The 14,429-nt window shown below is 36.1% G+C and overlaps 1 protein-coding gene across 1 annotated transcript; it reads right to left on the reverse strand.

The window, feature by feature from the left end:
- Nucleotides 1–955: 955 nt before the first annotated feature.
- abcd3a (ATP binding cassette subfamily D member 3a) lies at nucleotides 956–13,392 on the reverse strand. Its single transcript, XM_039684976.2, has 23 exons — nucleotides 13,233–13,392; nucleotides 12,717–12,750; nucleotides 12,365–12,463; nucleotides 12,061–12,149; nucleotides 11,543–11,612; nucleotides 10,345–10,442; nucleotides 9,388–9,511; nucleotides 9,201–9,257; nucleotides 8,970–9,112; nucleotides 8,810–8,879; nucleotides 7,449–7,518; nucleotides 7,259–7,356; nucleotides 7,030–7,121; nucleotides 6,825–6,916; nucleotides 6,667–6,733; nucleotides 6,525–6,588; nucleotides 5,047–5,124; nucleotides 4,881–4,946; nucleotides 4,707–4,796; nucleotides 4,476–4,595; nucleotides 3,931–4,035; nucleotides 3,748–3,804; nucleotides 956–1,728 (listed from the first exon to the last, which is right to left on the reverse strand). Exons 1-23 carry the CDS (start codon nucleotides 13,340–13,342, stop codon nucleotides 1,651–1,653), a joined length of 1,971 nt encoding a protein of 656 aa, XP_039540910.1. The 5' UTR covers nucleotides 13,343–13,392; the 3' UTR covers nucleotides 956–1,650.
- Nucleotides 13,393–14,429: the final 1,037 nt, after the last annotated feature.

Here is a 14,429-nt window from a genome sequence, read left to right on the forward strand (position 1 = left end):
AGGCTCTGGATAGAGTTAACAGTAGATCATTAACACACACTGAACAGCAAGTCATGCACACCCTACGCTACAAAACCATTGCAGTCTTGATGAAGTGCTTGTACCAAATGGTGATCCGGTACTAAAAAACATAATAATCCCAAAGACAAAAACTTTAAAATAAAAAAAATAAGATGGACGGTAGTTTAAAATATCAAACTGCACAATTCCTTAGTAGCTATTACCTTTGCCCAATAAGATGTCTGAGTTTGTGTTTTATCACCTTTGGCCAAGAACGGGTGACTTTAGGTAAAAATTCATTGTCGTGTGGAGGGTGAAAAGTCAAAGGAATGTCTAATCTAAATGACCTTTCACTCACATTCTATTATGTAAAAGATCAACATTCGTCTCTTCAAAGTTATCCTAAAGTAACCAGCCTCATAATGTGCAATAAACCAGTTCAAGGGAATTGACACACTCTCTCGACAGACTGATCTCATGAAGTAGCGTGTGTGACACGCCAATTCGTATTTCCATTTTTGGCGTGTTTTCAAGACGCATAATCGCTTTTCAGCGTGTTTTTGAACGCCGTTGACTTAACGTTTTATAAATATATGACTTGCCTCAACCCCGTCCCAAAACCTAACCGTCACTGGGGTTGATGGCATTTATGACTGTTCCCTTACCATCCTAGGTAAAAAAAAGATATGACTTACCTCAACCCCATCCCTAAACCTAACCGTCACTGGGGTTAATGGCATTTATGACTGGAGATTTGACGTCGTGTACAGACACGCGGAATGACGCGGACGTTAATGGCGCAAACACGCGGATACACGCGGATAGCTCAAAATGCGTAGAGATAACACGCCACTTGACTCGAAAGTGGCGTGTATGTTTACGCAAAAGTCATGATCGAAATCATCAACACAATCTACAACCGTTTCTTCAAGACAAAACAAAATGGCAGACTTCATAGTATCAATCTTTTTTTAATGAAAACTTACAGAAATGTGGTTCATTTGCTTGATGCGTGAAGTGCTACGACAATGACGTTTCATACAGTTCTTACGTGAGAAAGATTCCTTTCACATCAAGAAATGCCAACAAAGCTGGAGCAAACAAGTGCATAGGCAACCTCTCATCGAACAGTTGATTCCTGGTTTTCCCAAATCACCATGCCAGGTAAAGTGCACCAAAAAGCAACTCGCACACATCCAAGACGCCCAACCATGCTGCAGTGAACACTAAGGCCACTTAGTAGCTTAAAGAATTCATAATGAAGGTTTATCTGATGAGAAAAAGGCAATAATAGTTCTAACATATTAAACGTTCGGTTCAGTCCGCTGGCATTGATTTGTTTGACCCTATACAGACACATTTCATTTATTAAACAATTTAGTACACAGAAACAAGACGTATTTCCTTGATGTACGTTCTCATGCGTACTTAACGGATGTCCTTTAAATTGGACTGCTTAAATTACAAAATTATGTACAATCGTTGAGGACAAAAGTAGTGTTAATACATTTCTAAACACATTTTCATCCCATAAAGGTTATTGGTGATTAAAAACAAACTCCTAGATTAGGTTGGCATGTGACTCCTTCAGAAGTAAATAGCTAGGGCCCCTAACTAGGGCCGCTGATCGTTTAGTGCTGTCGCTCCTCTTTAAGAGCCAAACTCCACAGTTTCAGGGGTGATGAGTTTGAATTCATAGTTTCCTCTGCCGTCCATGTGGAGGTAGTGCTGTAAAGTAAAAAGGACAATTTGTGCTTAAAGGAGTAGTTCACTTTTAAAAAAACTTTAGCTGATTATTTACTCACCCCTATGTCATACAAGATGTCCTCGTCTTTCTTTCTTCAGTCGAAAAGAAATTAAGGTTTTTGATGAAAACATTCCAGGATTTTCTCCATATAATGGACTTCAATGGGAACCAAATGGTTGGTCCAAATGAGAGTTTCAATGTAGCTTCAAACGACACCAGACGATAATTAAGGGTTCTATCTAGCGAAACGATTGCTCATTTAAAAAATAAATAAAAAAGTTTAAGTTTTATAAGCACAAATGCTCGCCTTGCTCTGTTCTGTGATGAGTGTCCGTGACTCTCCTGTTCGAACTCGTTCATCAAAATGAACAAATCTATTTTCGAGTCATGACTCAAAGGGTCCTAAATAAGACCCTTATTCATCGTCTGGTGGTTAAAGGTTAAAGCCCTTTGAAGCTACATTGAAACACTCATTTGGACCTTGAACCGTTTGGTTCCCATTGAAGTGCATTATATGTAGAAAATCCTGGAATGTTTTCATCAAAAACCTTAATTTACATGGACATCTTGGATGACATGGGGGTGAGTAAATTATCAGAAAAAGTTTTTTTAAAAGTGAACAACTCCTTTAAAGTGTAAGGTCGGTAATCTTCAACTCGCTTTGTATCGTTACAATGTTGGTATGATCAATGTTCACAAGAAATTCATGCTTATTTGTCAGAAAAGTCGGCCGAATGAAGTAAAACCCACTTCAGGGCTTTCGTGAAAACTATATATTATTACATATAACATTTTTTTATCCCCACCCAAAGGCAGTCGGATCGACTGAGGGTTATTAAAAGAACAGATATTATAAGAGTAGGGTTATCAATGAAAATTGTATCGTATTTTACTCTACCCACAGCATTATGGTAAAAGTGGAACACTATGCCAACAGTTTTCCTTCTTGTACGAAATGGTGTTCTTCCAAATCAACTGATGAAATGGCAGTTTCTTTCAGTTTGTACTCCTCCATTGGCCTAAAACACAGTGTCATCCAGTTTGAAATGAGACTACAAACACCGAGGATTGTATCCTTCTCTGGAATCCTAACTCAAGCGCTCAATGTTTACTCTTTGAATACTTGCACCTGGGAACAATACAAGTCGACAGCATTGCATTGACTAAAAGTTTGCTAAGAAGTATTTCCTACTCAAACAAGGCACTATTTGGATACCTTGGATGGTAACATGCCCAGTGCATCATGGGTGTTGAAGTTTTCCTTACTATTTTCCTAACAAACTGTTCAAAGGGCTTTAAAAGATTCCAGACGATGAATAAGGGTCTTATCAAGCAAAACGATCGCTCATTTAATAAATAAATATCAAAGTTTAAGTTTTATAAGCTCAAATGGTCGCCTTGCTCTGTTCTGTGACGCACGTTTGTGACTCTCTTGTTCGAACTCGTTCATCAAAATGAACGAATCTTTTTCCCAGAGTCATTTGGTTCATTCAACGAACGGAACGAAACAAAAAAGATTCGGTCATTTTGATGAACGAGTTCGAACAGGAGAGTCACGAACGCCCATCACAGAACAGAGCAAGGCGACCATTTGAGCTTATAAAACTTAAACTTTGTTGTTATTTTTTTTTTTTAAATGAGCGATCGTTTCGCTTGATAAGGCCCTTATTCATCGTCTGAAAACGTTTAAAAGCTCTTTGAACCGTTTGCAGTTTGTACTGAAAGTGTCTTTTGGACTTTGAACCGTTTGGTTCCCACTGAAGTCCATTATATGGAGAAAAATGCTGGAATGTTTTCATCAAAAACCTTAATTTCTTTTCAACTGAAGATAGAAAGACATGGACATCTTGGATGACATGGGGGTGAGTAAATTATCAGCAAAAGTTTTTGAAAAGTGAACTATTCCTTTAATTGACAGCCATATTGTGTTGAAAGCTCATTTTGTCAGCCATGAAGTACGTTAATAAATATTGATCATGGAGCAGCATCACTGATCTTACCTCATGATGCTTCCACAGGGACTTTCTGTGTGAGACTGTGAAAAGGGTGATGCCAACCTGCCAATTAAAAAGAATAAACCACACAAGCAGAAACATTTCAGCAAAATGTTCTGAAATATGAAGGGGAAATTTCTTTAGGATAGAGAAATCTCTTCAACGCAGATGTGATGCGATGTCCGGTACCTTTCTGCAGTGACTGTAGATGAAATCCTCCACGTCTACGCTCACGGCACTGGTGCACTCATCCAGGATGGCAAACTGGGGCTTATGGTAGAAGAGCCTAGCCATCTATGCAAAAAAACATCACTTTATAAACCTTAAACATCTCTAAATTCTCATTTATAAACATTTAAATCTAATTTACTAACCCCAAAGAAATGCTAGTACAAATTTCTGACAAATTAGATTTCAGTGTGGGCGGGGCTACGCATTGGAAAATTACAAGTTGAGAACTCTTTAAAGAAAGATGTCATAAAAATTGTAGAGATTGTAGAATCTCTAATTTATTACCTCAATACTACGGTGAGGTAATTCTGACAGGATGTGCTCAGTCTAAGGGTGGTAGTGTAATAGTATTGTAAAACATCTGGGCTTGAGCGCAAATTCTTGTGCAGTGGCTCAAAACAGGATGTTAATGAGGTGAAAAACTCAGTAAGCAATCTCAGTGACTTCTGTAAGTCACTTTGCCTCACTGTATGTCAGACTTTGTTGAAAATGTCTTTGTTTACCGCCATTCTCTGCTTCTCTCCTCCACTGAGCACATCCATCCAGTCCTGAACCATGTCCCAGGATCCCTCTCTCTCCAAAATGTGTCCTAACTGGACATTATCCAGGTACTCCTTCAGCACCTGCCACAAAAAAACAGGACGATGGAATGAAAATGTTAAAAACTAGACATGGATCATTATAAACTTTTTAGAGCCGCAGGAATTTAGATTGTAAAAACTAGTTTACAGTACCTGGTCAGAGATGCCTTTCTTCTTTTGGTCCTCATGGGTGTCTGGGTAGATCACCTGATCCCTCAGTGTGCCAAGGGTCATGTACGGCCTCTGAAAGCAGACAAAAAAAGGGAAGTTATTCAGCTGTTGTGGTCCACTCAGATGTTCTGCTGAGAAAGGAGGGTTTTTTTTCACCTGAGGGACGTAGAAGAGCTTCCCCCTCTCTGGTTTCGTCAAACTCCCACCGAACAGTGGCCACAACTATAGAGAGAGACAGATTGAGAGGACAAAATGGAAGAGTTTCCACAGAGAGCCAAGAACAAGGGCAGAATTCCAGTCTGAGTAACACCGAAGTGCTCACCTCTCCAAGAACACGGAAAAGTGAACTCTTTCCACACCCATTGGGACCACACACCAAAACATTGGCTCCGGATTTCACCTTTGAAGAGCAATACAAAATGAGATGAGCACACATTTCAAACCAGACTAAAGAGGTAAACAAGGTAATTGTTAAATTAAGTTTACAAATAAGTTGCAATAGCAAAATATACAGTCACAATTATAAAAAAAAGTTGCAAATGGAAGAAAAAGTCACAATTGCGAGACGTGGTTCTAATTTAAGGTACAAAAAAGTTGCAAATGTAAGATATGAAATCATCTTGTGAATATAATGATTACAAGAAGAAACAATTACAAGAAAAAGTAAAAGTCGCAAGTACGAGAAAAGAAACAAGAAACAAAGCTGCAATAGTGAAAAATAGTCACAATTACAAGAAAAAGTTGCAATTACCAGAAAAGTTGCAAATGTGAGATGAAATCACACTGCGAGAAACAAAGTTGCAATATTGAAAAACAGTCGCAATTACAAGTAAAAGTCGCAATTACAAGAAAAGAAACAAGAAACAAAGATGCAATAGTGAAAAACAGTCGCAATTACAAGAAAGTTGCAATTACGAGAAAAGTTGCAAATGTGAAATGAAATCACACTGCGAGAAACAAAGTTGCAATAGTGAAAAACAGTCGCAATTACAAGAAAAGAAACAAAGATGCAATAGTGAAAAACAGTCGCAATAACAAGAAAAAGTTGCAATTATGAGAAAAGTTGCAAATGTGAAATGAAATCACACTGCGAGAAACAAAGTTGCAATATTGAAAAACAGTCGCAATTACAAGTAAAAGTCGCAATTACAAGAAAAGAAACAAGAAACAAAGATGCAATAGTGAAAAAGAGTCGCAATAACAAGAAAAAGTTGCAATTATGAGAAAAGTTGCAAATGTGAGATCAAATCACACTGCGAGAAACAAAGTTGCAATAGGGGAAAATTGCAAAAATCAACAATTGTAAAAATCTAAGTAGCAATTATGAGAAACAGTCGCAATTACAAGAAACAGTCACAATTTCGAGGCACAGAGATAATTAAAGTTGCAATTATGATAAAAGTTGCAAATGCAAGATATGAAATCATCTTGTGAATGAGTCGCAATTATGAGAAAAATTGCAAATGTGAGATATGAAATCACATTGCGAAAAACAAAGTTGCAATAAAAAAAAACGTGAAATTACAAAAAAAAAATATTATATGAAATCATGAAACGCAGTGACAATTAAAGGTGCAATTACAAAATTTTTTTACAAACACGAGATCATTAATCATCTCGTGAAACTCACAATTGCGATTGAAAGCAGCAATTATGAAAAACAGTCACAATTACAAGAAACAGGTCACAATTGTGAAATGCAAAGAGATGTAAAATTATTGGTGATCAAAATTGTGAGAGAAAAGTCATGAGCTGACAAAACTATCAAATCAAACCATGTAATAACCAAGTGGAACGCACCTCAAAGCTCAGATCTCTGATCAGAATGTCTCCATTAGGAGTAGCCAGGGGTGTGTGTTCAAACCTGATGAGAGATCGCACATTAAATTTATCATGACGGCGAAGCACTGAAATCGAGAGGACTGAGGGAAGCTGCTCTTACTTGATGATGTGGTCTACGTTGATGATTCTTCCACTTCCAGGGATCAGTGTGAGCTTTTCTGAAGTGTCTGCTCATGAAAATCATAAACAGTTAAAAAAAAAATCAACTACGTATCTCTCTAAACTTTGTTTTGGAGCTTGAGAGTTTCAGAAGCTTACCTTTCTCGGAATGAGACACCATGGTGCGTTCATATTTCCCAGAATTCAGCTCTTTCAGGACCCTCATGAGCTCAGTGATGCGAGCAGTGAAGCTGAAGGGAAAGACAAACTAGTTTTATAGCATGTACACAAAGTCATGTTTTTAATTAAAATTAACTTGATTAAACATGCTGATGCGACATGATGAGGACGTGTGAACTTTTACCCTGACAGACGTGTCATTTCTCTGCCTGCAAGGACGATTCTGCCCAACGCCTGCGACATACGCAGCAGCATACGCCCACTCTGGTAGTAGTCCTGCAAGAGAACATGGATAATCAAGCCCCGTTTCATGGATAATCAAGTTTTTCTCGGAAATAGGATGCATTGTGAATGCAATCAAGTGCTACTACGAACTACTGTGGGAATAATCAATGTCAGGTGTGAAGTTTTACCTCCAGTAGTTCAGCATGGGAGCTGTTCAGGTGTCGAGGGTGAGACAAATCGAGAAATGGACGACTCACCACTAAATACCCAACAACGGTCGCAAAATCTGGAACAAGAGAGAACAACTGTCATCTTTTAAAGTCCATGTTCATGTATATTTATATGTTATCTTGGTAAGATAATGAAACTTCCTCTTACACTTGGCGATAATGCTGTCCACCATACCCATGGAGAAACGGAAAAAGATAAAATTGTGCAGATGATCGACCTGCAAACAAACAGTTCAGCCAATAAAGTCAGATATCAAGATTAATGCCATGCAAACCTTCATTTTAAGGGTTTATAATCGGAGACATTCAGATTATAGGTCGATATTAGATTTCATTGTGGATGCTCATTAAAATCGATTTTGCATGATCACAAAGGTAAATGCTGAAAAAAACACTAATAATGTAATAACACTGCTAAATAATATAATACAATATTTTTCATAATGTACATACTAATGTTGTGAATCCTTAAACATCTGATTTTAGTTATAAGTAGTGCTGTTAAACCGATTAATCACGATTAATCGCATCTAACATAAAAGTTTGTAAATACTGTATATACACACACACTACACTGTATATATGTATTAATGCTGTCAAATCGATTAACATAAATGCATATCATTAAAAAAATATGGACATTAGTAATGTTGTAAAATCTGTAAAACAGTGTTTCTGATTTCTCAAGAGATATAATCCTACAGAGTTTGATTGAAAACAAAGCCGCAATAGCCTTGATATTTAAATTAATTCACAATACATTTTTAATTAAAAGAATTCATAAATAAATAAAATATACATATATAGTGCTGTCAAATCGATTAATCACATCTAACATAAAAGTTTGTAAATACTGTATATAATGTGTACACACACATACACTATACTGTATGTGTTAGTGCTGTCAAATCGATTAACATAAATGCATATCATGAAAATATGGACATTAGTAATGTTGTAAAATCTGTAAAACAGTGTTTCTCATTTCTCAAGTGTTGATTTTCAGGAAATAATCCTAGAGAGTTTGATTGAAAACAAAGCCGCAATAGCCTTAATATTTAAATGAATTCACAATACATATTTAATTAAATGAATTAATAAATAAATAAAATATAAATATATAGTGCTGTCAAATCGATTAATCACGATTAATCGCATCTAACATGAAAGTTTGTAAATACTGTATATAATGTGTACACACACACACACATATACACTATACTGTATATATGTATTAGTGCTGTCAAATCGATTAACATAAATGCATATCATGAAAATATGGACATAAGTAATGTTGTAAAATCTGTAAAACAACATTTCTGATTCTGAAGTGTTGATTTTCAGTAAATAATCCTACAGAGTTTGATTGAAAACAAAGCCGCAATAGCCTTAATATTTAAATTAAATCATAATACATATTTAATTAATTAATTACTTAATAATATATAGTGCTGTCAAATCGATTAATCGTGATTACTACAGCTCAGATTGATATGGTCACATACTCACCAGTTTCTTGAAGGTTGCATGAATGGTCTGTTTCTCCCTGACATTTCCATTGTAGAACGCAATCTCCTCACTGTAATACAAGTGTGCATCCAAATTTGAGCACAAACATTTACGGTAGACCAAACTATACCGTTAGATAGATACAACTAGGAAAGGTCACCTGTTTGTGATGAGACGAGAGTTGACGTATCGGTATTCTCCTTCGTACTTCTGTTCGGTCACCGTCATCTTCCCGATCGGCCTGCGCAGACGGGTCAGGAAGAGGCCGGAGATGAGTAGGTAAGCCATCATAGTCGCGGGACCCTGTGCAAAGAGACCAACAGATCTTCAAAATAAATATCCAGTGGCATTTATCCAAAGAAAAATTTGACATCGCCTTTCCTAAACTCACCTGAGCTCCGATTGCGGTTGTCAATTTGAATATGTACAAGCCGATATCCAACAGTGGCTGGAGAGGGGAGGGGGAAGAAAAAAAAAATAGTTAAAAAATCGTTGCAAACACAGTTTATCTAAATAAAAGAAACATCTGCTCTTGAAGGGAAATTAAACCTGTTATTTTAGACAAAAGCGTGTTGTACCTTGCTGAGGTTGGAGTAAAGCTCCACAACACTGTTACAGAACCTTTCCACATCCTGCGTCAGCAGCTGGTCAGCGTTAGCAATGCGGTTATCCAGGTTTCCCATTTTGTAGTACGTATATCCCCTAAGAACCCAAAGATAGTGACATTAGTAATTACATTTTCTTCAGATTATCATCAGTCCTATCACTCAGTGAGGTAAAGTTGACTCTCCTCAACAATCTGGTGTCCTTATTTACATTGGCTGATATTAGTTTAGTTACTTAAAGTATTTTTCATATACGTTTACATTACCTTTGTACAAAGTGGTCAGTTAATAGTTTTAAGACTAAAATTTTTAATTAATCTCAAATTGAAAGCATTTTAAATAATACATTAATTAATTTTTTTCACAAAAATGAAGATTTACACAGACGCATCAATTTTAATAAATCATAATTTAGTACATTAAAACAAAAGCATAATCCAGTATGAGCAAATATTATAAAAACGCACTGCTTGCGAAAATAGCATTATGCAGATTTTCCTTTTTGTAAAGAATATTTAAGTTGGAACATTAGTGCCTTTTAAACATACAGTCTTTATGGGAAATTACTATAAAGAGATTATATGTGAACAACAGGACCTTTTCAAAAATGCCGGAAAATCAGTTCTGACAGTTTGACAGTTATGAGAAGTCGTAACATTACCGGTATGATGCTGTGTGTGAACGTAAGAAGTTTGTTTTGGGGAAATCATATTTCTCTGTCTGAGCTATTTATGGTACATTCCACTGCTTTTAATGGTTTTTCTAGAAACATGTCCTAGACGAACACGGCGAAAAGACAGAATGCCTTTGCATGTTTGTGTGAACAGCACGTTTGTGCATTTACCGAAAAAGTCGTTTTGTAAATTTAATGCTAATTTACCGGCATTGCTGTGTGAAAGGGGCAAATGTCACGGCTGTGATGGGTCTTACTTCAGGTACTCATCGTAGAGATGTTTGGTTAGTCTCACGCGAAAGCACAGCTTCAGTTCATTCAAGCCCAACTTCAGGAAGTTGTTCACCAAGGCAATCTGAATGATTGAAATGAAACCATTGAAATGTTTCTAGCATGCAGCTCACTTACTGATATTAAACAAATGTCATAAAAGTGCTTTTGTCAACAGGAAGTACATGTTAAAGGAGGAGTTCACTTTTTTTTCAAAAAAAAACTTTTGCTGATAATTTACACACCCCCATGTCCAAGATTTGCGTGTTTTTATTTTTTCTTCAGTCGAAAAGAAATTAAGGTTTTTGATATTGTAATTTTATTTCTATAATAATGGTTTGCAGATTAATATTTTACCCTTTTTGTGTCCTGAAGTAATGACCCTATTTCTGTTTCAGTTCTATGAAAAGCAGTGGGCTTATTAAACAATGCTTAGAGAGCATTTGTGTGTGATTTGAGTTAAACTTAAAGAGAATGACTTGTTTAGTTGGCTCTAAGTTCATTAAAACCACTATTTCAAAAGCTGAACTGATTTTCTTTTTTTATATTATAGTAAGAATATGTATAACTCAATGTTTTAACTAATTTAAAAATCTGAATAATAGATCCAAACTTACTGATTAGCCGGAAAAATAATCGACGATTAGTCGATTAATCGTTCTAATAATCGTTAGATTAATCGATTATCAAAATAATTGTTTGTTGCAGCCCTTTGTTTGATAAAAATATTCCAGAATTTTTCTCCATATAATGGACTTCAATGGGAACCAAACGGTTCAAGGTCCAAATCAGAGTTTCAGTGCAGCTTCAAAGGGCTTTAAACGACACCAGACGATGAATAAGGGTCTTATCTAGCGAAATGACCGGTCATTTCAAAAATAAATAAAAAAGTTTAAGTTTTATAAGCACAAATGTTCGTCTTGCTCTGTTCTGTGATCCTGGAATGTTTTCATCAAAAACCGTAATTTCTTTTCGACTGAAGAAAGAAAGACATGGTTATCTTGGATGACATGGGGGTGAGTAAATTATTAGCAAAAGTTTTTTTTTTTAAAGTGAACTACTCCTTTAAGGTTGTTATTGGGAAGCAGTTTTAGTGTTGAATTCAACGATTAGACTGTCAATATTCTCAGAACTCCTCTGACTATTAACAATTACTACCGACTCTGATAAAAAGCAGAAACTTACAATTGGCATGGCCGTCATAAAGTTGAATAAATACTTCTTGAAACCTTCAGTGGATCGCCCAATGATTGCACTACAAACCACAACGTGCACACAAACATATGCAGACATGGTCAGAGTTAATGCAGAAGGGAATAAACACACATCCAGCCATTTTTTTTTTCTTCATGAAACACTAAATGAATGCAAATTCTTTTTAAGGAAGCACACATTTGTAGGCCAGAGGAGATCTGAAAAGTGAGCATGTGAGGAAACACAATGGACAGGTTCAGTGATGTAAATTACATGATGCCACCACATCTGTAACAATACATTATTTCACAGCACATGAACATACAGTAAATTACCAAAGGAATGACAGTCAGGTAGGAATAAAAGTGCCACTTGAACAATTTGATACATCTGCTAATGATTCCACTGTCAAAGATTTAAAAATACAAAACAAAAAAACAATATTTATCTGGGTTCCTGGCATATATTTGACAGCACTAACAAATTTGAAGTCCAGATCTACGCAATACCTTTCAATCATAGTGCCGTTCTGAATCATCCAGACGTCGCAATAGGTCCGAGTCACAAGCATCACTGCGATCAGGAGCAGGTACCATGTCTGTGACACACACACACACACACACACACAATAATGAACTGAAATAATTTACTTATATTTAGCAGATTTACTCACATTATTATTTAAAGGTTTGGAGTTGGTTACATTACTCCAGTCTTCAGTGTCACATGATCATTCAGAAATCATTTCTTGCTGCTCAAGAAACATTTCGTAGCCATTACATGGGGCACATTAAAGTAGGTTACAACTCTCACTTCTTTACACAGCAATCTCGGCACCATAATCCCGAGGATCCGTGCAATCCGGATGAAAAAAACCTTGTCAACAGCGGCTCTTTCTTTCTTGCCATCTTTCTGTTGGTTTTAAAGCACAAATGTTGAAAGTCAAAGGCAACTCATGGAATATAGTCTCACTCAGCCAGACCTTGAACTAAAGATCATGATGGACACCTAATAAGTAATAATAAACATGAATAGTGGAAATCTGTAGAGACTGCAGTGCAGAATAAAAGTACAGACAGTTCTATTCAAGGATATTCAATACCTCAATTAAAACTCTGATCCTTAATCACTAAACCCAAGTAAAAGACACATGTGGTTCTCTCACCTCACTGTTCAGATCATTGGGAGAACCCTTCTTCCTGTTGAGAATGATGAAATAGATCACAAACAATAGTAGATGATTAGGTCTAATCAAATTGAATATGAAGTGTTACAGAAATATAGTGCATTTATTTATTTTTTTGGTGAAAAGTATACTAATATTCAGAAAGTTTGAGCATAAATCTTTTTTTATATAATGCAAACTGTGGCATCAATTGTCCAAAGAACAATGTCCTTTATGAATGAGCCCTTTGTTGGACAGTGAGACTGCAACAATTAATAATCTTGTTCAATAAACTTATTCATCTTTATTTAAATGATTGAGTTTCAATATTTAAGAATGATATAGACTGCGTCTTAAACCCTACAGAGCTTCCTGCCTATACAGTACATTTGGAGCATGGCAGTTATATTAGAATTTGACACATGGCCATTAAACTACCGGTACAGTAAATTTGCTGGGGTCACTCTGACAGTGAACTCAGAATGCATTAGACACTTTATGTGCGTTTTTGCATACCTGTTAAGTCCAGCGGATCTTCTTCTCTGCTTTAGGAAGTATAAAAGGAGTAGGACACCGCCAGCTACAGCGGAGTTCTTCGCTGTCAAGTACTTACTGACGGCCGCCATGTTTCCTACTGAGACAGTCAGGAGAACAGCGCCACACACAAACCCGGAAGAGAGAGAGAGTGAGAGAGAGAGAGAGAGAGAGAGAGAGAGAGAGAGAGAGAGAGAGAGAGAGTGAGAGAGAGAGAGAGAGAGAGAGAGAGAGAGAGAGAGAGAGAGAGAGAGAGAGAGAGAGAGAGAGAGAGAGAGAGAGAGAGAGAGAGAGAGAGCCCTACCGGCTACCTTACTCATGATGACCTCATCATCACACCATCATCATGAAGTGACCGTGTTTAACCCTTTTTTACAGTCTATGGTTCATGAAACCGTACATATTATTGACATGCGGGAGATAAAGCCTAATGAATTAATTACCATGTTAAAGTAACAGTGTTACTCGGAAATTACAGATTCTAATTCTCTTTAGTAGATTTCCCTTTCAAGAGTTTCAAAGTATGATGATCGATCCACAAATAAACACTACCTTGGGTTTAAACAAAACACCTTAAAAAGACAGAAGAAAAAGACAGAAAAAGATCTTCATAGCTTGCCTTTCCTAGTACTAAACTGAATAACATAGTTTTCCATTTTTGAAAGGCAAAGCTATAGGCTACAAAGAAAATTGTTGTATGTTGTTGGAAAAATGTATAAATGCATTTTAATTTTTAATGGGCCTCTCGTTATCATGCTTTAAATAACCAAAGTTGACATATCATCATTATATGTCTGCAATTAAATTTGTAAATATTATATATCTGATTAGTAATGTTACTTAGCCTACTCTAGAAAATAGTAGCGTACAACGTAAATCCAAATATGGGTTTGAACAATTAATTGTTGCTTTGTATGCAAAAACTTTTTTAAAATTGAGACAAAACCTTTCCAATTTTATTCATAATATCTTAAATATGTTACAAAATATACATTAGGCCTACAACTGGATAGGAGTAAAAATTGACCCACAGCTAACACGAACGTAAACACATGACTACTTTTGAACATATAGTGGCCTATTTCATAGCATGCGATTTTTTAAAAATAAAAACAACCATTTAGACCAAATCTAGACATAAAAATGTAAAGGCTATTACATAAAAAAAAAAAAAAAAAA

Source organism: Pimephales promelas, chromosome 22 (genome assembly GCF_988280905.1).
Source record: "Pimephales promelas chromosome 22, fPimPro1.hap1.1, whole genome shotgun sequence".
NCBI classification, from domain to species: Eukaryota; Metazoa; Chordata; class Actinopteri; order Cypriniformes; family Leuciscidae; genus Pimephales; species Pimephales promelas.